This window comes from Bombus vancouverensis, chromosome 14, assembly GCF_051014615.1.
Source record: "Bombus vancouverensis nearcticus chromosome 14, iyBomVanc1_principal, whole genome shotgun sequence".
NCBI classification, from domain to species: domain Eukaryota; kingdom Metazoa; phylum Arthropoda; class Insecta; order Hymenoptera; family Apidae; genus Bombus; species Bombus vancouverensis.
The window spans coordinates 5,080,078-5,106,695 of NC_134924.1; the positions used below are offsets into that span (position 1 = coordinate 5,080,078).

Consider the following 26,618-nt stretch of genomic DNA (forward strand, 5'->3'; position numbering starts at 1 on the left):
ATTATATTTTCACAGACATACAGGGATCGTAAGACACTGGAATTCACCTGCCACACAGCATTCTTCGTTTCGATCGTTATCGTGCAGTGGGCCGATCTGATCGTTTGTAAGACGCGACGTAATTCCATCATCCACCAGGGAATGAGAAACTGGGCCCTGAACTTTGGTTTAATATTCGAGACCGCCCTCGCCGCGTTCCTAAGCTACACACCCGGCATGGACAAGGGTCTCCGCATGTTCCCCCTCAAGTAAGCCTTTAATTACGTTTAATACGTTTTTTAAATCATTTTCCTATATCCAAGACACGTGTACAAAAATGATTTTATACCGTACACTCTCTACAAGATTAGAAGAAATTCTGCAAACGATGGAACAAGTATTTACTACTTCTTTTTCTCTGAGTACTTTAAATGAAATATAACAGCTTAAGACACGTTTCTAATATAATAATAATTCAGTCTTTTAATTGCCTAGATATTTGCTCTTTTTTATTCAAATTTCTAATTGTTAATGTCGAATACCTTAGGTTTCTATATTTTCATAATAATATGCTCATTATAACAAAGCAATGTTTCTTAAGTATCTTGAATGTAATCTAAGAGCTTAAGGCGCGTTTCTAACATAACAATAATAACGTTAACTTTTTAGATTTCTTAGATGTTATTCCCCTTTTCATTCATGTTTCCAATCGTTCAAGGTATCTTGAATCACATTTCCATGTATATAGCCACCTTTTACTTAGTTACATGTATATATGTAGAATGTATGTAGAAACGTACATGTTTATATATGTACATGTTTATATATGTAGAAACGTGACCATATGTTGCTACAAATAAGACACAAACAAAAAGAACAGAATAGTTAATAGGTTGTCGTGTATTTCAGATTCGTTTGGTGGCTGCCCGCAATTCCCTTCATGTTCGCCATCTTCATCTACGACGAGACGAGACGATTCTACCTCCGCCGGAATCCAGGAGGCTGGCTCGAGCAAGAAACTTACTATTAAATGCGAAGAAAAATTTAATCATACACGCAGAGCGCGCGCGCAAGAGTTACAAGAGCGAGAGATGCAGAGAGAATGATGAGAGAAAGAGAGAGTGAGATATGCATATTACCCACGCAGATATACACCGAGAAACTAATAACTAAAAAAATGAGCAAAAAAAAATATACGAAACAAAACCAAAAAAACAAAAAAACATGAAACAACCAAACAATGGGAAAAAAAGATGAAAACGTTAAAAATCACTCACGTTAAATACACACACACACATATTTTACCCATGGGGCGTGCTATTCGGGTCTAACCGTACTGTCGCGTGATGATGATATTATTTTAGATGGGGACAATTCGCATCAGCCGAGCCGAATCGTCGAACGAACCATAGCCATAGTCATTACAATATAGAGTGTCTTGCTGTTGTTTTACTGAACAAACAATAAAAAGCGCTTCTCGCGTGGGAGTAGATAAGTGGCTTGCGAGCACTCTCGTTAGATGGTGTGTGAAGTACAAAACAAGAACGAAATACGAAGTGGAAGATAGAAAAGGGAGAAGAAAAAAAGGAGAAGTTATATGAGAAAAATAAGAAGAAGAAAACGTTCGTCGTTCTGGCTCTGCGAGTTGCTTGCACGCGCGTGCCGGTGTATCATTAAACAGAGAGTTCGTCGTTCGAGAAACATCGAAGGAATCGACGAAGAAACAATAAAGGGTTCTACGAGCAACGTCGTCGGGAAGACTTCAAACTTCCGGGTACACACACGTCTGATATGATTCACGAGGTTTATAGGGATTAGTGCTGCCATCTGATCATCGACGAACGTATGATAAAGAAGAAGTACATAAACAGTAGGGCCTAAGACACGAGAATATGAAGAAAATGAAGAAAAACGGCGTCGAATGGAGTCATCGAGGAAAAAAGAGACTGTATGAAAAGTACAAGCCCGGCAGTGGACACCCGTGTATCTTTTTGGAAACGGAGGGATACTGAAAATGGCGACAAATCGTCGGATAACGCGCACGTCCGTATGAACGTCGACGGGTGTACGACATGGATGAATCTTTTAGAGAAAAAAAAAAAGCGGATAACTTAGCATCGATGGAGCATTCCGTTAGATGTCTTGTGATATCAGAGAAAAAAATATTCATATAGGCATCCCTTTAAGTAAAGGAGCAAAAGAACACTGCGCTAGATTGGCACGCCCTTGTTAAGAGTTTAAAAAAAAAGAATTAAAAAATGCAATGTAGTCACGATTTAAAAAAAAAATAAATAAATAAGAGCGGTATTATAAATGTTATACTGATGCAGAAGTTTAAGAATCGATAACGAGAATATATCATTCGCAGTCGACACACACGAAAGAAAAACGTATTTACAGATAGACGTCTCGTGACACCTACAGTCTTACATAGAAACTTCTTAATTGTTAATTAAAGAAAAAAAAAAATAACAATGAAACGAGAAAATCAGTACGCTAGATTGGCACGCCCTAAAAGTTATTCATAACGCGACAGAGAGGGAGTGAGCGAGAATGAAAGAGAGAGAGCATAATAAAAAGAACATTAAAGAAATTTAAAAAATGACAAAAAAAAACAGCAAAAAAGAATAAGAATACAGAAGTAATGGAAGCGCGTTTACAGTACTCATTATTATTCTTATTACACGTAATGTCGTTCGGTTCGAGTCTTTAAAATCCGAGTAGCTGTCGAAGAAGCCAGAAGTCGCATCGTGTAGATATTCTAGTAGTTTGTGAGTCTCTGCATGAGAGCTGCTACGCGAATGAAGAGAACGGGCCAGGATTGGACTGCAAAAGAAAGAAAGCTGAAAATGAGAATGCGAAAGGAAGAAAAGAGAAGAAAGAAGAAAGGTATTAGACGCGCGGGGGCAGCACGGGGAACGAAGGCGGCAAACAGACAGTATAATGAGTAACTATCAACTGAATCACTACCAACGGAAGAGAATACATAAACTAGATAAACGAAGAAACAAAGAAGAAGACGGACATAGTAAGAATAGGAGAAGATACACGTTGTTTAAGTTGCGCGCGAGCAAATGGTAAAGCGGTAGTCACGGTTTTGGGAGCCACTGAACTGGACAACCTGCGTACCACCGACGAAACTGGACAAATAAATTACGGAAATGTTATTGATTAAAAGAAAAGAAGAAAAGACGAGCTAAGTAGACATGCAAGAATTCGAAATAATTGCGCTACTCTGGGGGCTATGTGGTTTCCATGGGTGAGGGCGCTATGATAGTCGAGGTAACAGGATATTAAAAAATGCTAGTAGAGGATGGTAATGATGTAGGAAAAGCACAGAGTGGAAACGAGAAAAAAATACAGACAGATGAAAAACAGTAAAAAAAAACATTCTTACTTAGGCGAAACTAAAAGTAAAGGAAAAAAAAGGTATAAATTCATTCTCTTAGTTTCTTCATAGGTTTAAAAACGCCAGCGGGACAGCTCGCTATAAATCATATTGACCCCCGAACGCAGAACGCCCTGTACCACCAACCCGCGGTCTGTCGTGTGTATGTGTGTGTCAGTATCGAAACAACGCCCCTTCGAATTTTGTAGGAGCAACAACAAGCCACCACCAACAATACAAAAAGAAAAATCTAAAAAAAATGAACAAAACGAACGAAGGTGACTTAAAATGCCTGCCACGCGACTTTTCGGGCCGGGACGATCCGAGACGTGCGATCATATCAGGTCTTATTTCGAGCTTCTTCGATGTGAAAAAAAACGCATACCAACAAAAATTCGTTTTCGTTTCTCTTTTTGCCTATATATCAATTTTGAATCCTTGTTGCTCGCTTTCGCGGCTTTTCGATGTGTACGCGCGCGCATGCGCTGGCAACGTCGGTGAAGAGGGCGCTTCGTTTCGAGCGGAGAACCGGGGCGGAGCGTAGGTAATGACAAACTCGTTTGTCGAATAAATTTCATCGTCGTTTGCCATAATTGCGACGATACCCCGAAATCAACGAACAGCCTCGATGTATTTACCACGTTCTCTGGTTCCTCTGTTCCGCGCGAATCAAGGCGAACGGACCGTCGAGGATTCAGGTAGACGAAGGGTGACGCTCGCTCGGCGGCCCTGGCCCCAAAACTACCCTAAGTGTTCAATAATCGAGGTGTTCTCGAGGTGCCGTACACGCGTAACACGTTCTTCGCTTGCCAATCCCGCCGAATTTTACCATGTTCGCGAATATAAGAAAGAAATATATATTCCAAGGGCTACGACTTTCCTCCAGCCCTTCCGGTGAATTTTCTCTGTTGTGCGCGCGAGGGGCTGGTTGAATTATTCGGTCCCGTTCACAAACACGTAACAACCATGTTGAATTTTGAATAATCAAATTCAATCAAAAAAATTCGGTAGGACCGGCGAAGCTTTAACCGAATCGTTTTTTGAGACACGTGGATCGTCATTTAAATCCAACTGATAACTCTTTGAAAGAAACCGGGACAGGAAAGAAAAAAGTGAGAAAGAGAAACAGATAGAGGGCAGCAGTGTACCGTCGCGTTGCTCGTCGAACTCGAACTTTGATTACACACCGACAAAAAAGTACATACGAAATGATCACATTAAAAAAACGTCCCCAGTTCTCTTCTTCTTCGCGGAAGAGGAAGATGCTCGAAAATTGTCGAAATAAAAAACATGAATCAGTCGTTACAGTGCTAGATGTTGAGAAGCAGAGAGATGTTCAATGTTATGCCAGTTAATTCCGTTTTTCATGGTGTTTCTTGGTTTCACGTTGCGGGACAGTGTATACCGATAGCTCCGTGTGTGTGTTATCTAGAAAGATCGATCATTCCTGTCACAACGAAATCGAACCAAACAAAAATAAAAGAAAAGAAAAACAAAAAATGGGAAACAGATTGCCTTCAGCGGATCCCCGTGTTTTGAGATAGGACGCGAACGAAAAGAAGAAAGATAGAATCGGAAAGAAGAGAGATCGAGGAGTGATAGCGAGGTATAAGCATGGCGGTAGGGGGGATGATGCATTGGCCCATTCATTTCAGTAAAATCGCTCCCGACATGGGTACCGGAGCTGGATCGGAGGATCCGTGGTTTGTCGACAGGGTGTTCCGTGCCCGGGGGGCGTAGGAGCCCAAAAAAAATGCTTTGCCGTCGTGCGCCTCTTTACTTTAGGCAAATAATTTAAACATTAATAATATAATAATAATAATTATAATATAATACATGTTACAATAAGATATTATTAGATGTAATTATTATATATGGTTTAGTCTAGATCGTGTTGTTGAAGAAAAAAAACAAAGTACGTATAAGCGAACAAAAAAAAGAGAACAAAGATAAAGATATGAAAAGTATAACGACGACGATGATGAGAGTAAGGGAGAGAGAGAGCGCGCGAGAGAGAGAAAAAATAGAAAATCAAGGAAAAGTGGCGATGAGAGGAATAAAAATTCGGTCTAAGACCACAATATCTTGCGGCGGACTGAGCGGGACACAAACGAGAGAATCCGCTTTTGCTTCATTCTGTGCGCGTGGTACATCGATCTTTTATTTCTTTCTCTTTTATACATATTTTTTCTTTTTTTTTTTTTTTCTTGAAACGCGTCATATTTAGAGATACATACATCTTCAGTGACCCTTTTACGTACGAAACCGTATTTTTCTTTTCTTCTTTGTTTTCTTTTCGCAACGTTTCCGGTTACGCGGATGGATTTGCGGCTATATTGTATTCCCTCGTTTCGGCGACGCCATCGTTTTCTTCTCACTTGTATTACGCCCGCGGATTCATAGGAAAAGACAATCCTCGGTAAACGAGTCGCAAATCTTTTCGTGTTCTGCAAACGGGTAACCTCGCCAAAAACAACGCAATCGTCGCAAAACTGGTTTTTCGGGTGAATCGGCGTAAAAGAGCGGGAGAAAAAGAGAAATGTGTGAATGTGGGCGAGAGATCGTGTGTTTTAATATAACGGATTCTTCGCTTTTCTGTTGCCGCGATCGAACACAATAATAATTGGCAGTAAAATATTCGAGTTCAAAAAATAAAATCAAAATTCTAGGAATTGAGGAGGAGATAAAAAAGAAAACAAATGCTTAAAATAACAAAGAACAGTGTCACGAGAATTCTGTGAAACGTCGCCCCTGCACAGCCCGCCACATCACAACAGAATCATTGAATGATTAAAATATAAACAAAAAAAAAATGAATGATGTTTTATTAATATTGTACATATTTTAAATAACTGCAGACGGACAAACGGATCGCGCATGAACGGTGACCCACGAGAAGGTGGTCTGTTTAAATGGTCCGCCTTTTCCATACGGGTTTCATACTCTTTTTCTGTTTTTCGTTTTAGCGCCGCATATATGATACACACCCCACACACATACACACCACACACGCTGAGAGACACGTGCGAACATAGAGAGAGATATACACACGTACACGCTCAGAGATAAATGAAAAGAAAATGTACACCGCTCTACCAAACAATCTCTTCTGATTGACGATTCCTTTCATATTGATTATTCTGTAAGTTCTGTTTTCACACGTGAATTACATTAAGGAAGAAACGAGAGACATTGTCCAACCCAAGTGTCATTACTTTTGATGTTAAATAAAAAATACATAATTAATAAAGCACTCTTTATCCTACCTTCCTGACTGGTACTTTCAGCACACAGGCGTAAACATTTGTTACAGGACAGGCGCGACTAAATGAATGGAAGAGAGCTTACTTTAACTATCATAGTATTTATTACACTTATATACATCTGTAATTATTCCAGCCATGTTTAATTTGTATAAATTTTAATTTCACATATACCTTGTTCTTTTATTCAGAGTCTGCTGATGCTAACTTTCGTCTGTCCCTTTGTTGATTCTTCTTGCGCAATCGTTGTATATGTTTCTTTAATTTGCCTGAATTCTTCAGTTCCTCATATTGAGAAACTAACTCCAAAACTCGTTTTTCAGCTGTAAGGAAAGAATAATAGAGTCACTATAAAATACACATTATAGAGCTACAGTTATTAATATCTTATATGTCTACTTACACTTCTTTTTGTATACTGGTTTTTCACCACGTCTGATGGCTTCTACAATCTCTTTCTTTTCTGCGTACTCTTTTTGTTTTTTCATATTTCTTCTTTTTTCCTCACGTAATTGATTTTCCAATCTCTGTATAAGGTATTTGATCTTCTTTACCTCTTTTGGGTCTCTACTCTCAACCAATTTCTTTTTTAATTCTTTAATATCATTCTCTTTTATATCATTAATGAACATATAATTTCTTTTAAATATCTTCGGATCATATGTGCCACATAGACTATCGAATCGAGGGTCTCTTGGAATATAATTCTTTACCTGCACCACTTCTCTGAATCGTGAAACAGGCTTCTTTGAAGATATTTCACGCGGTCTGTTTTTATTTTCTCGCTTAAATTCAGTTTTCTTGTTAACCTTCCGTGGACCAAACAATGCTTCCTTATATATTTTACAACCTAATTTCTCTTTTAGCTTTTGCAGATCTTCGAAACTCATTTGTGAGAGCTCTTTTCTAATTTCATCCTAATTAGTAAAAATTTATTCAATTATTAAAATTTCCCATGGTTTTAAAACTTTTCCTCAATATAAATATAACCTATTCCATTTACAATAAATTAACCTACATTATGTTCGTTACGAAAATAGGAAAGAAATATCATATATGAATATCTACCTGATCTTTATCTTCGTTAAGAAGAGTATCTTCCTCATCACTCATGTTAAATAACGAGGAATATTGAACAAGAAAACAATCGTTCTGTTTGATTCACAACATATTTAGGAAACCGACATTTTATTTCGTAGGTATGGTTTCATATTATGGCGGTAGATGATGCTACATCATCATCCCAGTCTGTGCTGACCTCTAATCTGAAATTATCAATTGCAAAATTGTTTAAAAAGGATAAAATTACTTAATATTCTTTTTTACGAAACATAGATTGCGTAGTTCAGTAACCTAAGATAATATATACTACAAAAGATCTTAATATGATATTCTGTGAGAATGTTTTGAATCCACATGTTTCTAACGATTTGGGAAAAAACAGTTATATTGAACTTTTTCAATCATGTAAAATGTGTAATTAAAAGAATAATAACACGAGATACTTTTAGATGAAAAATCATATTCTAAAGTATGCATTGCACTAAGTAGATATGTAAATTCATATACGTAATCTTTCATATTCGATGGTAACTTTCTGCAGATTTCCTAGTGATTGCGCAACATTATGAAATCCCTAATTTTACGTAACGCGTTATATCAATGTCGAGACTTATTGCTATACATATATCACGATAGGACTAGCTTGAACTGCGTAAAAAGGATATATAATTGTGCTGCGTAAAATCTGTTAACCTGTATGGTGGCTCCCTCTGCCTAATTGTTATCGAGCTTTCAAGGTTATCTGAGTTTTAAATCTAATAAACATCATTACTTCCTAATTGTATTGGTGTTTTGCTACAAATGCAAAATGCTGCTTTGTAGTTCACTATCACGATTCTATTACCAATACAACTTCACAAAACATAGATATTTCAAACCGAAATACATAGTTTCTATTACATAAAGAATAAAATATTTAAGATTCTCATTATAAGAAAATAAATTATTGCAAATAATACATTTCCGGAAAATGTTAATTTTCTACTTTAAGGTAAAACTTTGTAAAAATAACCTTTGGCATGGTCCACAAGACTTATTAATATTTATAAAAATTAAATATTGACATTTCTTACGCTGTATGTAGTTCTTTCATACTTCATAAATTTCTAATGACGAAAATCACACATTTCTGAATTACATTCTCGGATGTAAATTTCACATTCCTTACGAGGGGGCAGCACTATCAGAAGTGTCTAAAATGGCGGGTGTGCTGTTCGAGGATATTTTCAACGTAAAAGACATCGATCCAGAAGGGAAAAAATTCGACAGGGGTAAGTCTGAAACACATTTTAAGCTCTTATCTATTTATGGCCACTGTTGCGAAGAAATACGTTCCGTTGTTGCTGCATTTTTAAGCGTTAGAAAAACAACGTTCCGTCGATGCTCGTTCTTTAAGGACCTTGCCGGGAAGCACATGGCGTGACAGTATAATTTAAATAGTAATTTCTGTAGACGAATATGTAAAGAATCTAATGTGTCTAATTGACACAAGTTCTAAGTGTATATCTCAATATTTATTCATCCATGCATATACTCTATAATTGTTTGGAATAGCCTAAATTATGTTAGTCACTCGTCGACAATTTTGTCTTCTGCAATGGCGGGTTATTTGAAATGTTATACTGAAAAAAGGTTTTTATGAAATCATATTAATAAATCATATCGGTTTAATATTAGAATACATATGTATTTACGTATCCAAAAAATAATAATTGATATGTAATATTATCTAATGACAGTTTTAATAGTATCAAAAATTTATTATTGTTCATCTAACTTTTTCCATGTCTATAGATATCTTGGTATATTTTAATGTAATAGTTTAGTGATATTAATTCTACAAATCTGTACAGTGATTTACTTTGTATAAAGAGGGCGTAAGGGTCGAGTATGTTTGACTTAATTTGAAAGGCAGCTCTTTGTGACAAAACAGTTATTTTTATCATTTTGAACTCTGATTCGAGATTCGCCACTGATATTTCTTTCTCCCTATACAAATCCATCGTCGAGACAATTTGGAGTATAAACATTGTCTCGATGACACAAAATATTTCATTAAAACCGTTCGTAATCAAGGAACGCTATTGCGTGTTGTTTGTTATTCCATTTATCGCTACCTCTTATCGATCTTCTATTTTACATTGTGTACAGAAAACTTTAATGTTCACTTTTTTCAACTATTTCTATTGTACTGTAGTATCAGGGGGAAAACCCCAATTTTCCCCCCGGTAATAAGAGCAATATAAGTGCGGACGGATGAGCGATATACCCGTGGTCGATTACGACACGAGAGTAATTAAGAAAGGTGTGCTTGACCATGGGTCATCCACATCTGTGTGCATACCAAAATGTAATATAAAAGGCAGCCGTGAACAGAGTAGAATTGCGAAGAGAGCTGCGAGAGAGTTGCGTTGCGGCAGAGTAATGTAGACAGCAATGTAGAGAGTAGTGTAGAGAATGCAGAGCCAAGAAGTAGTGTAAGACGAGTTGTAAGTTGTGAGTTAAGTTGTATAAGCTGCAGCACATCACTGTATTTAGTTCATTAATCAATTAATCAGTTAATCGAAGTATTTAGTTAATCAATCGTTGTTTCCTGTTTTATAAGAAATAATTTAGAGAGAGAGAAAGATCAAACACCAGAGAGGAGGTGTAAGATAAGATATTTTTTCTACTCTCTATAGTACGAATGTTAAATTTTTTAGAACCTGTTCTAAAATGATTGTTCTCCAGAACAGAACAAGGGACAATTTGAAATTTTAAACTCACGTGCACGTTAAACTCAAGTTTTATGAAACTGAATTTATTTCTATAGGAAGTTTTTGCAGGAAAGGTTATTTAGAAATACTAAAGAATGCGTACCAAATATAAGCTTGAGAGGGAATGCAATAACATACGTAGTAAAATGAATTCATATTCGTAGTTAAATTATATATGATATATGTATTCAAATTAACATAATAGACAAGAAGTAATATTTAGAAATTTCATATAGTGATCCTAAAAATTTACAGATATTTCATTATCTTAAGTCATTCCATATTACTATGTATTAAATACAACAATCTTTTACAATTCGCCAACAATCTTCTGACAGCTACACATTTTTCAACAAAAAGTTACATATAAAATCGATCATCGAACGAATTAAATGTTTCCTAGATGCCAAAGTAATTCGCAGAAACATTACGTCACCCTATACTTTGATGTCTAAATTTTACGTAGTGACCTTGAAAATTCAGAAGAGCACCCTTTTCTCAAAAAGTTCCCTGTATTATACATAAACTACATATATACTATCCTTTACTATTCATTCACAAACCCTGGGAAACTTCATCCAGTAATATATTTCCTAACCAAATGTCGCAAATAAATCGAACGTATCGCAGACGATGTGCTTCGCAGAAAAAGCGCGGCTTGTATCGCGCGCCACCCTATATTTTCACCTACATTACCGCTGGGAAAGGGTTCCTCTGGAACAGCAGCGTTGGAACACGCGGATGGGTGTTAGTGGGGCTACCTAGGCGTGCGAGCGAGAGAAAAGATGGGATTTCGGTTAGCGGGGAAGAGAAAGGAGTCGAAGGGTGGGGAAAAAGAGCGACGGGACGCTGGGAGCGGTATCGAAGCCAGCTCGCACGATGGAGTAGGAGGAGGCTGGCTCCTACACGGTAAAAGCACCTTCTCTCCCTTTCCTTCTCTTAACAGTGCATGCTACGTATTCAGTTGCTCCAGAAAACATTCCTCGCGAAAAATGCGACTAATCGGTGCGCTCCACGTGGCTGTAAATCCAGCCTGTCCGGTAGGAAACTTTTACCGCGATAGAACCACTTCGTTCTCGTTTCCACGGGGGTTCCATCGCGATAATTCACATCACCCGTCGCAATCCAGATATCTTAGCCCGTATATCTTCATTCAAGGTATTCAATATCGATGCACGTACGAAATAGAAAGCGACTAGCAGGGGAGGCTTGTAAAACGGCCAACGTGAATATCGTTCCATCGTTCCGATGCGCCTCGCACCCGCGCATCTTCTATACGCGCTACGAGCCTTTTCGAAAAACATACGGATATGGTTGACGGGGACTGGGAACACGGTGGATCACGCGATGCTATCGATATTCAAATATTCCATCAAATCCAATTATATATCCTATATCTTCACTTCAAATTCTGTAGATGCCCTCGGTATAAACGTCGTATACAATATTCATTCTTATCCATCTTGTACTATGTAGTATTCACGGTCATCATTTACCACAGATATCTACATATAACGATTCCTCTCGACTTTCACCAGAAATGTGGATAGACGTTTATATAGGTATATAGAATGAAAAGGGCGGTGGGACGCGATCTGCCGGCAGCTCGTTGCTTGGTGGTAGTTCGATGGGTGGGACGGGAGGGTCATGACGGGTTTGCCAGGGGGTCGAGGGGTGAAAGACGAGGGGGCTTGGCAGTCTGTGCTGCGGCCGGTCGATGCAGCAACGATGCCCGCAGCCGCAGCAGCAGCAGCAGCAGCAGCAGCTAGCACCGAGCAACATCGCATTCGCGTAATACGACGCGACTCTGGCTGCCGTGGGGAGGTGAAATGGAAGGGAGGGGGGAGCAGCCGGGACGCGTTAGACCAGCCTGGTGGGGGTTGACACGGTCAAGGTCAGTCTCCGTTCCAAGGTCACGGGGAGATGTCATCTCAGGAGGGAGCCGCGTGGTCTTCTTTCTCCCTCGCTCTTTCTCTTCCTCACTCGCTCCGATTGCATCTTCACCTTCGTCCTTTCTCCTTCTAACACGTTTCAACGATAACACGATTTCCCTCCGCGCTTTTCCGTTGTCACTACCGTTTCCCTGTGACAATTACGCTGTAACTGAAACTTCTTCTACAATGCTTCTTGTATTCTCCGTTGTTCGCTCATGTGCCTCTACTGGTCCATTTTTTACATCGTGTCGTGACTGTTTCCTGTTCGCGAGGTGGCTCGAACCAAATGCGAGGGTGGCTCCAATATATTCCATCTATTGACTTTTTCCATTGTCTGTGACAGACTTTATTGACAAAGTGAGAGTTGGTTGAAAGTTCGAAAGTGTACTGGAGAAATGTGGCAATGATCAAATTTATAGGTTTCCATTTTATATTACTGTTACTATTTTCATTTCATAGCGGAGGCACTATGGCATGACTAGAGGAAGTATTGACGCGTAATTTCATTTATGGAAGCATTTATATAATTAGGTCCAATTATTCGAATTAATTAGGTCCAAGTATGTGAAATTTCATACTAGTTATATTTACTTTCATATGACTACAGAAATGTGATACTATGAAAATCAAATAAAGAATTTGATGAAAAGCGCTTCGTTGGAAAATATGGTGCAATATCTTCTTTGACTATTCTAAATACAAATTACATGTTTATCTGTAGGGTTATAGATTCTGTTGAAGAAATATGGCAATCAATAGGTATTTGAGCTTCGATTTTACATAATTGTTACTATCTTCTTATTGTCCTATTATTACTTTATATTTTAATACAGCCAGCAAGTATAAATTACTTGTCTATGGATAGTATGATAGTAAATAATAATTTTATTAACGCTTAAAGTGATTAATTTATAGTTTGAAGCAAAGGTAGATAGAGGATGTTTTTTAAACGAAACGGTAGAGCCTTCTACCGTCGAAATCGATTTTATTCGACGGTCCTGGCGTCAGCCGTAGAGTTGGAGGTCGCGTTAAGTCCCATTCCCACGATTCGAGCACCGTTAATTAAATAACGCTGATCAATCCGTGTCTGAACGACCGGTCAATCAGTGTTTTATTTGCGAAGCATGTAAATCCATTTTCAGTTTGTTTGGCCGACGTTCCAATTTTGTTACGGATTTTCGTCAAACGCCAAATATCCGAACGTTACGCTTCGTTTACGTCGCTGTAAACGCTGTTACAGAACACGCCCGCGACATTCCAACTCGATCGATCCTACCTTTACAACGATACTCTGCTTACAACATACAACGATTCAACGTTTAAAGGAAACCATATAAATTGTAGTATTAGTAGCGGTTAGAGATCAATACCTACTAAAAGCTTTGTAATTGAAGATTGAATTTGAAATTCATACAATTTCTAACATAGAACGATCCTAAAATAAAGAAAAGCGTAAAATGTCTAAGAATTATCACGGGTTTCGAGGCGATACTAAAGATTTTGTGAACTTTCAGTTCGTGAAAAATAATAGGGAAATATTGTAGAATAAAGGAAAACAGATATTTCATAACTGTCGAGCAAAATTGGAAATAAAATATTTGACATTTTTCAGTTTGTAATATAGTAGGACGATCCTAAAAATAAAGTAAAATTTTAAAGTGACCTCAACATTTTTTCGTTTTATCTTATCACGGAGAATGATTCTTGAATAAAAGACGAGATAGATTTCAAAATTATTTGGAAGCTACAAACTGAAAATAAGATTCCAAAATTTGTAGAAATCCTTACGATACCGAAAGTTTCTCGTGTTTTAGATGATCTCAAAAGTAGGTTAGTAGAAATTTCCAAAACCCAGGAAATCTTAAAAATCTTATTATCTAAAATAAAATCTCTCTTCGTTCTTCGATTTTAAATCATCTGATATGAAATTTCAAGTTTTATGAACTGTAAAATATTTTGTGATATTCCGTAATTCAGTATGTTAGATTTTAAGATATTTAGTATCGTTCATATGTATTTTAAATTTCATCGATATAAGATCCTTTCAATCAAGTGTCAGGTTGCATGAGTTCAAATAAAAGGGTAGAGCGCTAGACTGTATGCACCTAACCTTTATAAGTCCTGTGTCTTCTACGGTCTATTTATTCTGCATAACTCCATCGATCCAAATGTCCATTCATTTGATTCGCTCGACACGTCCTCAGTACGATTTACTGGATCAAAGTGAATACCAAAACGGCAGCGTACACTTTGTCCAACTTGTTGCAATCGTATAAATGGACCTTAACACGGTCCGCTCTAACGTTGTTGCATTCTAAATACGAAATGTGTTAGGAACAATTTAGTTCCTCAAGTTCCACTAAAATGTTAGACCAGAAATATGCTCTTACGTTTTTTCATTTTTCGTGGAGAAGATAATTAACCCTAGGTAGGACACTTGACCTATACAGAGTCGAAAATATAGGTAGTTAAACAACATAATTCTATTTAAACTTCTTTCACTGATCGATTGATTTTTTTGAACCATGGAAACGTAACTTCTTTTTGTCAATCATGGAGATACGTATCTCTGATACTTTAAAATTCAAGACCAGTTTCACAGCGTACAGATACATTTATCATTTAGATAGTTAATGTAAGTTCTTAAGGTACGCTGTTGCGTATATGTAACACTGAGTAAGGAAAAATTAACATAACAATCACTTTAAAGAAGTTCAAACCTGTTATATACTAAGCTGCTCACAAAGAAGTACCATCTCCTACAAATAACAAAAAGAAAATGAATAAGGAATGTTACAGTCCGCACTAGTATTCCAAAGATTAATAATCCAAAGTAAGGCGTGATTCTATAACGAAAGAAACATTATTATAGAAACTGTATAATTCCTTATACGCGTATTCGTAGTAAAATCTCGCCAGAACTAACGATCGACAAGAACTAACAAACTCTTCTTCTTCTTCTTCTTCTTCTTCTTCTTTCTCCTCTTCCTGAACGAGGCCAATTTCTCACCAAGATTTATTTTACATTTGCAACAGACTTTCGTATCATCGTATTTGCAAGTGTTTTAGACCATCGACTGTTTGCTGAAACGAAACACGTACGTAAAGTCGAATTTACGCTGTTTCACTTTGCAGGAATACGAAACAAGCACTCATCCGCCATCTTTCTCCAAAGTGAAACAGGGTAAATTCGGTTTAAGAATCTGACACGAGTGGCCGTCTTTAGAATTGCACCGTCAATCTACCAGTCAGCAGACGAACGGCCTTTTGACGATCAATCATATCGCTCTGAATACCTTCGAGGTCGGTCGAGCAAGATCAGATAGCCATTAACTTGCCACCACCATTGTACTAATGTCGTTGAAAAACGTATTTACCTCGATTTTATTAAAAGTAACTGGATATCTGTAATATCGAATTAATAATTTAGGAAAAAATATCACTTTTGTGGCTGCGGAAGCAGCGAAAGGTATTTCACCAGGGAGTCCGCTAGTGAAACAAAAGGCATCAAGGGAGGAAATGATATATCATTAATTCGCTGCATTAAACCGGTCTGTTGTTTCTGACGGCCGTTTTGCCAACGTGATATTCCAATAGGATGTACATATCTCTCTCTTGCACCAGCTTTGTCTTCCGTGACACACGATATCGACTTCATTTCCATTTTCACGTACATATAAAATTAATCACGCGGAATGGCCGTTTACCAGCGAATTTTATCGCTAGATAGCTTCGTCGGATTTCACGCACGCACTGTTTGTTCGTTTGGCGAAGGTCTCCTAGAGTTTACGTAATCTTGAAAGATTCGAAATTTCGCAAATTTCCAATTTTTGACTTCTCAGATTTCTTAATCCCCAATTTTTCGAAATTTTGAACTCGTAAGGTTCCCAATTCTCGAATCGTCAAATTTTTCGCAGTTCCAACTTTTCGAAAATTTTCGGACTTCTGAATTGTCAAAATTTTGACTTGTCAGATTCTCTGGCGTTGGATCTCTAATTTCTCAGAATTTCTACTTTTCAAACTGTCGAAACGTTCGTGAATTTCTCATCCTTATGAATTTTGTAATATCTTAATTCCCAAATGTGTAAATTTCCCCACTTTCCAATTTTCCAACTGCCAAATATCTACTGACCTCTAAAGGCTGAATGATAAATTCCTAAGTGAAAGTGCCAGTGAAGGATTACAAGGGGAACGTAATTCGAACCCTTCGCCAAAAATAAACAACACTGCCGAAATACAGGTCCAATAAATCGATCCGCCTATGTATGTATGTGCGTGTGTATGTCCCGTGTCTACTCAACGATACTTTAGACGAGTCATCGGTCGAAGCGTGAGCGTAAACCTCGACGTGGATTCGAGGACGTATTTCTTTTGCGAGCCGCTATTTCATCGAGCAAACGGTGCGGTAAGGTAGATAACGTTAACAGCGATCTGCTTGTGTTTCGGTGCTTTTGTAGTGTGACATAAACTAGAGACCAGATCTGCTGTTATATACGAAAGTCGATAGCGGCGATCGACTGTCTCGAAGGCCAATCGATTATCAAGATTGAATCATCGCTGGTGGGCCAACTCCCTTTTGGTCTTGATCAACATCGTGAATCCGGCGATCTTGTTCTAACGAGTTGCTTTAAGGCCGGTTCTGATCTCGTCAAATTATCAAGTAACAATTTAAGTTTGCTTCGTTGCTGGGAAAATCATGTTGCAGCTGTATGTTAGTACATAGCAGCGGAATCACGAAATTAGTAACTGTGTATGCTTATTACTAAATTTATGATATAAAATAAAATTCGTAATTGTATACAATTAAGCAATTTCTCTTATCGTAAATATATGATGTATCTGACAAAGGTGCAAAATTGCGGTTAATGTAAAAGGTAGTTTTTAGAAGAATCTGCCAACCAATGAAGAAATATTTGGGTAAATTTAATACCAGTATCTTAAGGACCTGTGTTATTTGAACCTATGTACCTTCAATCTTCGAGAATTTGCAATTAAATTTAATAAGTATAATCATTTCCTTAAATACGTAACATCGGGGACATTGACAGTGTCACGACCGGCATACTTCAAATCCGACGGACTGACGATAGACATAAACATGTGGCGGCACTCGGCAACAATGTATATCGCTGAAGTGCCTAATGAACCATCAACATCCCAACGGTCCTTCCACCGAAGGTTCTAGAAGAAAGAGCACGTGGCAACGATCGCGGACGCCTAGCAAATGCATGGACGGTGGGGATGTTGAGGGATGACAAAAGAAAGTAATCGGATCCGATCGAAAGTAAAATCATAAGAGTCAATCTTAGAAAGTCACGCCTAGAGTTCGGAATTAGATTGTAAAGTGTATTGATGTTAGAAAAAAAATAAAGTTTTCTTTTTTTATTTTTTACCTCAAATTTCTTTTTTTATTTTGTTATTTTACGTGACAACAGCATGTACAATTACAAGAAGAACTAAGACTACATATTGCCAAATTTTATATTTAAAAGAAATATGAATACTTTTTCACGCTCGATGTTGCCGGCAACCAACATTACGTGCACTTTAAGATACCGTTAAATAATTATTTTTTCATGCCCAGCAAAACTGATTCTAATTGCGCTAAATTTCCTCCTTGACAAGAACGTCAAAAGAACTGTATCTTCATTATCGATAATTTACGACAAAAATTCTTTTTACATAATGCAAAAAACATTTCGTTGTGAGAGTTTTAATTTCCATGTTGTACTGTCTGAATAATTATGTCATATTCACAAGCAAAATCTCACGATGCGTGATTTCTTGACCAACCCGGAAACTAATAAAAATTAAATGTAGGTAGTTATATATGATAAAGTAATACGAGTAAAAATTGTTCGGTTCCAAACGACCGCGGGAACATAGTTTTTCTTGTGAACACGGTGGAAATTTGTCGTTGGTGGTAGCAATCTCTGGTTCGATTTGGAAAGTTTCGAATTCGTTTATTTGGCTATTGCTGGAGGACATATCTCAGCCTCTGCACTGCCGTATCGTTTATCTAGAATGCTCCTCCAAGTCAATATAGCCCCCGGTAGTAGTTTGAGAAACTTGCTTTAAATCCTAGGGCGCATCTGGTATATATAGGTCAGACGCCCAATAACGATTAAGGCCACGACCTTGGCCGGCAACTGCAGCCGCGCAACCGTTTTTCTATATCCTGCGAATTCGGCTAAATTCGTGGTGTTTGTATTTATAGGCACCCACGACTACTTCTATAACGTCTTCGACCATTTTAAATTGATTTGGACGTTCCACTGAAACGAAGTGGTATCTAATTTGCTATGATTATTTCATTTGTATTCTATCTTTTGTGATGTACGTATCTTTTATAATCTATTATTTAATGGTTGTGTGAGAAACTTCTTTAGCAGATCATATGTTGCTGTTGTATTTTCCTGGTTATTGCTGGTGTATTTAACATAGCTGATCGTAGCTTTGCAGCTTTATATGAGCTTCGTTTAATACATTATTATTCTATATTTATCGATTAATACACGATAATAAATAATTTAGTATCAATATATGATATGGAAACTTAGTGACGGAATTAGATTGCATGTGATACGAGGCTTGGCGTGGTTATTAAGTTATTACGCCTAGCAATATACCCTGTTAAAAGTTTTTAAGCAATAAGTATTTCATATAAAATCAAAATCGATAGAAGAAACCTAGAATTATGTTGCCTTATAATTTGCATCAATAAAACAATATTACTAAATTTAGAGTATGTATAATTAGGAAGGGAGTTTAGAATATTTTATGTTCTTGAAATCACAGTTTGATAATCTTACTGCTTGTTAAATAATTATTATCTGTTAGATAATTTCTTCTGTGCTAAGAAGCAACAAAGTAGCTCTTGTATGACAATAGTCAGACAGTAAGATCTTAAAGTACTTGCAGTAAGTACAATCTACGAAGCAGTCATATGACAATCATTTTCCTATATTAATAATAATTTACCAATATCCTAATAATATTCTGTTTACTGTCTCCTTGTGAATAAAGATTATTTTGTAGATCTTCTGCTTTCAATATTTAATTGGTGATTAAAAGAGAGTACTCTGGTACAACATACTTAAACAAGAAAATCTATAATCTCCCAGAATTTACGATTTTTAAATATAGATGTTAAATCCACAAAGTTAATCAATTAATTAATTAATTGTTGCAATTCGATATTTTTGACATATCGAGGTATGGATAAAAGAACACATTAAATGAATGAAACCAAATAAAAATGCGATTTTAATGAAATACAGAGAATAATACATAATACGATAATACATATTTAATAATACAATAAAATTGGTCGACGGCAAACTGAATTTTAAAATTGCTCATCCACAAAAGGTATAAAATGTGTAGCGGCACACGTGTCAAAGAACAATTCAAATCCTGTTGTTTTACCTCAGAGTATCAAGACCGTTAGGTTACAAGTAATGTAAGAAAAATAAACTCTGGACAAGACAATGTCGCCGCTATATACAAAGATCAAACGCAGACGAATTCGAATTTTCTGGTTCTCCTCCGACCAGTACAGTGATCTACAAAGTTTCTCCGAGTATTTATCGAGTATGTATTCCGTAACTTGCATTTGTACCAACGACTCACAAATTCGTCAATAAGTTATTTATTTATTTATTTATTCAAAATATATTTGACGGACTGCGGCAGCAATATTTCGCTCTCGTTATTTCGCTCAATCTAACAACGATTAATCCTCCACAAATGTGATTTATACTTCCTCGAAAACTATTATTCCCGCGAATAATGTCATTCCTACGAGAAAAAATATGACGAAACACAAACGAATGCGTTTCAGGTTAATAATACATTCTACTGTGCTGAGATTAGGTTGACCGTTTCGCAAATTTCCATGTTAAATCGCTTCATTATCTCGATCACAGGGTCAAAACGAGCTGCGAGCTGACTATTAAGCTGTTATGAAGAACGATTTTCAATCTTCTTAAAGGACGGCGAATTCCTAATGCGAGATCGCCTATATCACCTTGGTAATTGGGTCCCTTCAAAAGAGAACCGAATGGCGGAAGAAGAAAAATTCTAAAGTTTCAAGTTGCACAATCCTTTGGAGAGATCGTTTCTGACAGTAGGTCACCTTCCATTGCCGGGTGCTGAGGTAATTCGAGCAATTTACTCGGACAACTCAAGCAGATCGTTGACAAACCTAATAATTTCCTCTTTGTGTCCAAGAATTGTGCATATGTGCCACATTTTTATTTCGAACAGACGAAACTCGTAGCCTTCGTGTGATATAGGTATATGTTTCTCGATCGTTTCATCTTTCGTACGAAACGATGCGATATTTCCCAGAAAAGATACGTCTTTGTTGTTTTAATCGCAATTAGGTTGATCAGAAACCGTTGTCGTTCTTGTTGTGTGAAAGAGATCAGGTTGATTTCTTTGACTAAAATTTCCATTAATAGTAGAACTATGACGTACTAAATATAGAATATGGCTAGACCAAAATATAAAATTTGTACCAAAAGAAAAGAAAATGGAAGATAATCAAAAAAGATACATCATATAATTCTCGTGTTTCTCTTAATTACAAGAACTCGTCGTTGTCTATCTTAGGATTTCAGTAGCGTGAATATATCATGTTTGAAAAGATCATTAAAAGTTCACAAAGAGATAGAGATGCGGTAGTTGTCAAAAGCTGCGCAGTGTAATTTTATAACCTTGGTGAAATAAAGAGTCTTTGAGGATAAACTCGTTATACAAATGCAATGTGTACTCAAGCGTCTAAACCATTGTCTTGTTAAACTGTTTGCATGAAGAATTTCATTTTAAAGTTATTATTTAGTTGAACATTGTTGACAATCGCTGTATAGAGCCTCTTCAAGTATTTTAAGGATATTACATTTTTACAAAGAATTTATAATTCTGTAAACATTTAATTTCCTTCGTTCGTTAATTGGAATTGTAGAAAATTTAATAATATTTAAAGATCTTAGTTTATTTTTTATGAATAAAAGATGCATATTCCTCCAATTCTTCATTTTCTATTTTTTATCTCGAACGATAAAAAATTCGTAAATCTTACAGTATGGATCATGAAAATTGTAAGAAGTCTAGAAAACGGATATTAATGTTCACGTGATCAACGTACCTACTGCATCAAATTGCAATTCAACGGAGACTAGTGGGAGTGCCTAGACTGTATTTAGTCGGCGTAATAGTTTCTTTAACGACCTAATCAACGTGGCTGCCGTAAACTCTAATTACCGGTTAAACTGTGCGTTCGCAGCGAGATGACTGTGATTTCGTCGTTGAAGCCGACCTTTTGGATGTGCCATGTGAGAGTTTATCATGCTTCGCTTTGGCACTGTATTATACTCAATTTTGCCTATTTAAAATAAAAAAAAAAAATTAAAATTAGAAATTTCAAACTTTGCTTATTCCTTTTATTACTTTTAGCATTAACTATATCTTCCATTTTTAAATTTTCTTGCTAATTGAAACATTTATAAGTATTATTACCTACCTGGTATACAAACAATTACAGGTGTTCAATATCTACAATGACGATGGTGTCATAAAACTTTACAGCGTGTTTCTAAGAAATTCCTAGTAAAAAACGGAATTTATTACTTTGCGATACAATTTCTGCAATCTCCATAAAAATAAATTTAAGTTACAGTTAACAATTTATTACTGATTCATAATAAAAAAATGAATTACTACTTCACATGTCACAGCATCTTCAAATCTTCATAAAAATGTATTCGAGTTACTAAAATGTAATTACCAATTACTCTACTTAAATGTACAGAATACATATAAATTGCAGGAATATACAAAATCTTCAAAGTAAAGTACTAGGTTGTAATATTTAGAGAATGAAACAAATTTACATTCCATTTATTTACACAGGCAATCTGATCATTACTAATTTACTAAATAACTAAACATTTCTCACAGAAATAATTTCCATATATCTTTATCCTAAATTTCATTTTCTTCCTTCGTTTATTAAACTCGATAGATAGCTATAGCTAGGTTACATAACAGCAGGGCCACCCGGCTAGTATCGCGTTTTGGACAGAAACACAATGAACTCGTTAACACGGCCGATTGTTCGCATCCAATTTCAGCGGCTTGTTCGATTGCGTAACGTTGGTGTGTCCATAGGCAGACCAGTAAGATAATAAAGAATCTTTGAGAAACGGCGGTTCTTGGGAGTGCGGTGTTACGTCAGACGCTAACCAGCATTATCCATTTAATCTGATAAATGACGTCGAGTTAATCAGGCAATGGCGAACGGAACGCAACGCGCCTCCGGATGCAAGGCACGTACTCAACGCGCGTGATCCTCGTCCTCGGCTGGCTTTTCTCCATGTCGCTGCCGTCCCGTCCCATCTTGCTCCTTTGCTTTGCACCGTGACCTATTTCGGCCAGATGCGAAGGTGAAGAAGAAAACAGGCGAAAATGGAAGGGAAAGAAGTGACAGAAATCAGTAAAACACACGTACATTACGAATAATGGCTCTCGAGATGACTCGTCTCTGTAATTTGTGTTTCGTGGGTTGGTATTGTTAGATGATCTTTGATTAATGAGAATGTAGCAAAGTTTTTTTCCAGGGTCGTCTTGCACAATTAAACTATTGTTGTTAATGAAATTTTTACAAGTCACAAAATACCTGGTATTAATAAATAAACGATAAAATTAATAAACGAAGAGAAATATGATATGTCTTCCTTTGTTGATTTTTCTGATCTCTATGTCTATAACTCATAGTGTGTAGACATATTAATATTATTAATTATTACATTATCGTGCAAGAATCCCATGCTGATATTTAGTACAAATTATGAATTCTTCCCACTGCTTTTATTTACCGCCTTTTATTACCAATCTATTATTTTACTCGCATTAGCTGTGCTTTAGAATGTAAAATACTATGGTGAATATAACTTAAAATACCAGGTTTAAAAATCGAAGTTATACGGCTTGTATGACTGCACGAAGCACTTGTAGCAGACGTCGTACTTTAAGATTGTTGGGTTAGGTTGATATATCTACACCGGTGATAATTTCGAGCAATCTTCGTACATATTGTGTTCGAAGAGGTGTAAATGCGTCCATTTAGCAGAACAACAATTCGATAGAAACTCCACAGATGATTTTCATGAACTGACAATGGTTGGCAGCCATAATGTATTTTCATAGTTTCAAATGTGTTGTACAGTATGTATGTATATGGAAAATTCGATGTATGATGGTCCATTTATGTGCACTTGCTTGAGTTGGATGATTTACGGTTTCAGGAAAATGTTCTTCTAAGAACTGTTATTTCATGTCTTTGCCACTTTGCTTTTTATTGGCCTACACATCTTGTTTGGAATTTTTCTGGAAAATGCAATAAAATGGAATATAGCTTGGAAGTATATAGGAACAGAAGAAGTAACCTACACGTGCAGGCCTCAATAAGAAAGATCAATTGATTTAGTCGCAAGAGACAATATCATAGATATAAACTTTTTATCCTTAAAATCCGTAATGTCGTCAAAACTGCCAGGAACCAACTTTTTCCGATGTAGCAGGCGTTCGTGTCTGCGAGAACGCAGCACCACCTGACAACCGAAGACGCATTGCGATTGGTCGAGTCGCGGGCGGCCAGCCAATCGGCTGATCGCTTTGGTATGGCGCGTTGTGCCGGTTACCGGCTTTCGCACTGGTTCGGCTGCTGGCCCGCGGCTGGTTGGCTCGCTAGAAATTGCGCGCAAAGCGAGAAAAAGGCAGAGTGAGTAGCGTGTGACTTCGCAAGATAAGGACGAACGTGAATCGCGATCGCGACGAAGACAAACAACTCTCTTCTATATACTTCTCTTATATATATATTTCGTTCAAACAAAGATAGAAACGAACAGAATAAGAAAAAGAGACGCGAATAGAGTGGAGACACGCGTGAAAAGAGCAAAACGAGGACAAAAGTAAATAGCGACGAAAGAAAATGGACGTGCAGGCGACACCGGGAGACAGAACGAGAAAGAGAAAGAACGAAGGAACGCGTGTGTGCGAGCGACATGGTACGACGGAGGAACTGTTCGAGAGAGAAAGAAGCGGGAGAGCGCGAGAAGGACACGTCGATGAAAAAGGGGGGCACGGTGGTGCGGTGCCGGCTGCCTTCGGCGAGTCGACAGTTTGGCGTTCGGTGTTGCTAGGCGCGAGGGCCACTGTCAGTGCCAAGGCGGCAGCCGGCAACCTTCTCGTGCGACCGCGAATCGTGCCACCTTTTTTCTTTATTTTTCTCGCTTTCGCTGTACATCCGTTCCTCGCAGTTTTCCATTAGAACGACTGGTCCCGCGACATTTTCGTTTTTTCCTCATTGTTTCTCACCGAACTAATGCTCCTGTAGAGGATGCATTTTCGAGACTGTTCCAACGGCGAACCGGCACCCGGTCTCTCTGGGTTGCCTCTCTTTGGCAGCACTGCGTCGTCGTCACCGTGGTGGTGCTGCGGCTGCGTGCGTGTGTGCGTGAAAATCCCGACCAAGAACATGGAGACAGGCGAATTTCAGTAAAGTGACGAACGATCATGGGGTGTTCGACCATCTTCCTCCGTGCCAAACGATTTCGCCATTCTATAGGAATACCGCTTTCGATGGAACCGACCAGGTACAGATCAGATTATCTTGTGAAAGTTACGAGAGCGGGATGGAATTTGAACGGTACACGCATCTCTTGCAACAAGTTAATAAATTCGTTATATGTTACAAGCTGCTAGCTTTCGTAAATTGAATTTGTAAATAAATATTTTGAAACTTTGATGATTTTTCTAAATTTTCATAGCAATATGCTGTACGCATGTACATTGTATAAATGATTTGGAAGGGCCAATGAAATGCGAGATATTTAGCGTCCTGTTAAGCTAAGATTCCATCCGGCTGTTATTCTCTTTTTGGTTTAGTTTTTATTATTGGATAAATTTATTTTAGTATCTATGTGTATATATATACATTGCGTTTTAACAATAGAATTGCAAAATAATTTTCTATAAAATAAATTTTAATACAGAGGTATGTAAAATAAGCGAACATATGAATTATGGAAGTGCGGAAAGTAATTTACCACGTGTTGCATACCGAATCCTGTCGGAGAAAAAGCGCATAAAAATTGCGCTTACATTCAAATACTAATGCGACACGGTTCTGTTGAATCTTATCGTCAAAAAATCTCACAACGTTTTCATGTTTCGAACCGTTTCACGTGAAATAATAGGCAACGCCAACTCACATGAGTACAACGCCAATGATAAATCGTTTCGATTTCATCGAACTTGTTGCGTCTTATCTCGCTCACGTTTGATAGTTGCTGAACACGCATTCGGCCAAAAACTTTTCAATACCACGGGTCAATATATGTTCGATGTTCGAAAAATACATTATTTAGCAGCATAAATAAGACTATATGTACATTATCTGACATAGATATATTACGTTACTGATCGACTAGTTATCGAAAAAGTAAACAAGATATCGAATTACGATCTGTCGCAAATGCCTAGAAACGAAGCATAAAAATAGAACAATCATCGTTGCCACGTTTCTAAAAAATAATTTTTTATCTATAACTAAACAAATAACATTTTTGCTTTTGTATATTAATTGTAAGGTTTTTTCGTCATTCTTCGTGTTATTGGATTAATACTTTGTTTCATCAACATTAATATAATATCGTGAAATCATTATGAGATTCGAGATGCAGATGAATTCGATTCCGCATCGTTGAGTTGGCACACGTATGTATTTGCGTGGCACACATGCGCGTTTACTCTTGAAGCTGCAGAAAAGTGTGAGCGGAAAATATGCGTCGTTAGCGTATTATAATCTCTTATTCTCCTTTGAATCATTCTGAAGACTTTTTAAGTGTTTCAACACTTATGGGTTCCCATTTGAAAGGTTATGTTTTTTTTATAAAACTTAGTTGATATTCTAATTTTAGTCTAAAACTTTTAGATTGAAGATTAATAAATACAAATTACGTACAATGTTCCGATATCTTATATTCGATATAGATAATGCTTATTTGAAATCATAGAAACTAAAAATCATGGAGCAAAGAGTTAAGGAGAACGACCATATAAATCAAGTGACGGGTTTTACGTACGCGGGATGAAGCTGCGCAAACGTATGCGCAGTTCACATCTCTGTGATCGATGCTCGAATTTTTAGTGCTATTTTTCCATTCCAAAT

The 26,618-nt window shown here is 37.1% G+C and overlaps 3 protein-coding genes across 11 annotated transcripts in view; 2 read left to right on the top strand and 1 right to left on the bottom strand.

Moving 5' to 3' along the window:
- Nucleotides 1-6,617, top strand: part of Atpalpha (sodium/potassium-transporting ATPase subunit alpha) — a 170,844-nt gene extending 164,227 nt beyond the window's left edge. For all 8 annotated transcript variants that reach the window (XM_033339024.2, XM_076624108.1, XM_033339022.2 and 5 more), the window contains 2 exons: nt 16-248; nt 889-6,617. In XM_033339024.2, the coding sequence (XP_033194915.1) occupies nt 16-248; nt 889-1,009 (354 nt within the window). In that variant the 3' untranslated portion in view covers nt 1,010-6,617. The remainder of the gene's footprint in view (nt 1-15; nt 249-888) is intronic.
- Nucleotides 6,618-6,711: 94 nt separating this feature from the next.
- On the bottom strand, nt 6,712-7,845 carry LOC117159308 (ribosomal RNA processing protein 36 homolog). The gene is made up of 3 exons (XM_033339031.2): nt 7,699-7,845; nt 7,034-7,547; nt 6,712-6,953 (listed from the first exon to the last, which is right to left on the bottom strand). The coding sequence occupies exons 1-3, from the start codon at nt 7,741-7,743 to the stop codon at nt 6,814-6,816; spliced, it is 699 nt and encodes a 232-aa protein (XP_033194922.2). The 5' UTR covers nt 7,744-7,845; the 3' UTR covers nt 6,712-6,813.
- A 971-nt stretch (nt 7,846-8,816) lies between these two features.
- The window catches only part of Rpb8 (DNA-directed RNA polymerases I, II, and III subunit Rpb8), a 72,087-nt gene continuing 54,285 nt past the window's right edge, over nt 8,817-26,618 (top strand). The window contains exon 1 of one of the 2 annotated variants that reach the window (XM_033339032.2): nt 8,817-8,963. In XM_033339032.2, coding sequence (XP_033194923.1) covers nt 8,891-8,963 — 73 coding nt within the window. In that variant the 5' untranslated portion in view covers nt 8,817-8,890. Of the gene's footprint in view, nt 8,964-24,572; nt 25,042-26,618 lie in introns of those variants that run through there. The other variant, XM_076624113.1, reaches the window with a different exon arrangement.

Bases quoted from the DNA above. Each gene is read 5' to 3' on its own strand.
- LOC117159308 (XM_033339031.2), bottom strand. From the start codon at position 7,743: ATGAGTGATGAGGAAGATACTCTTCTTAACGAAGATAAAGATCAG. The intron at 7,548-7,698 runs GTAGATATTCAT...TTTACTAATTAG, and splicing joins TTAACGAAGATAAAGATCAG to GATGAAATTAGAAAAGAGCT. The intron at 6,954-7,033 runs GTAAGTAGACAT...CTTTCCTTACAG, and splicing joins ACCAGTATACAAAAAGAAGT to CTGAAAAACGAGTTTTGGAG.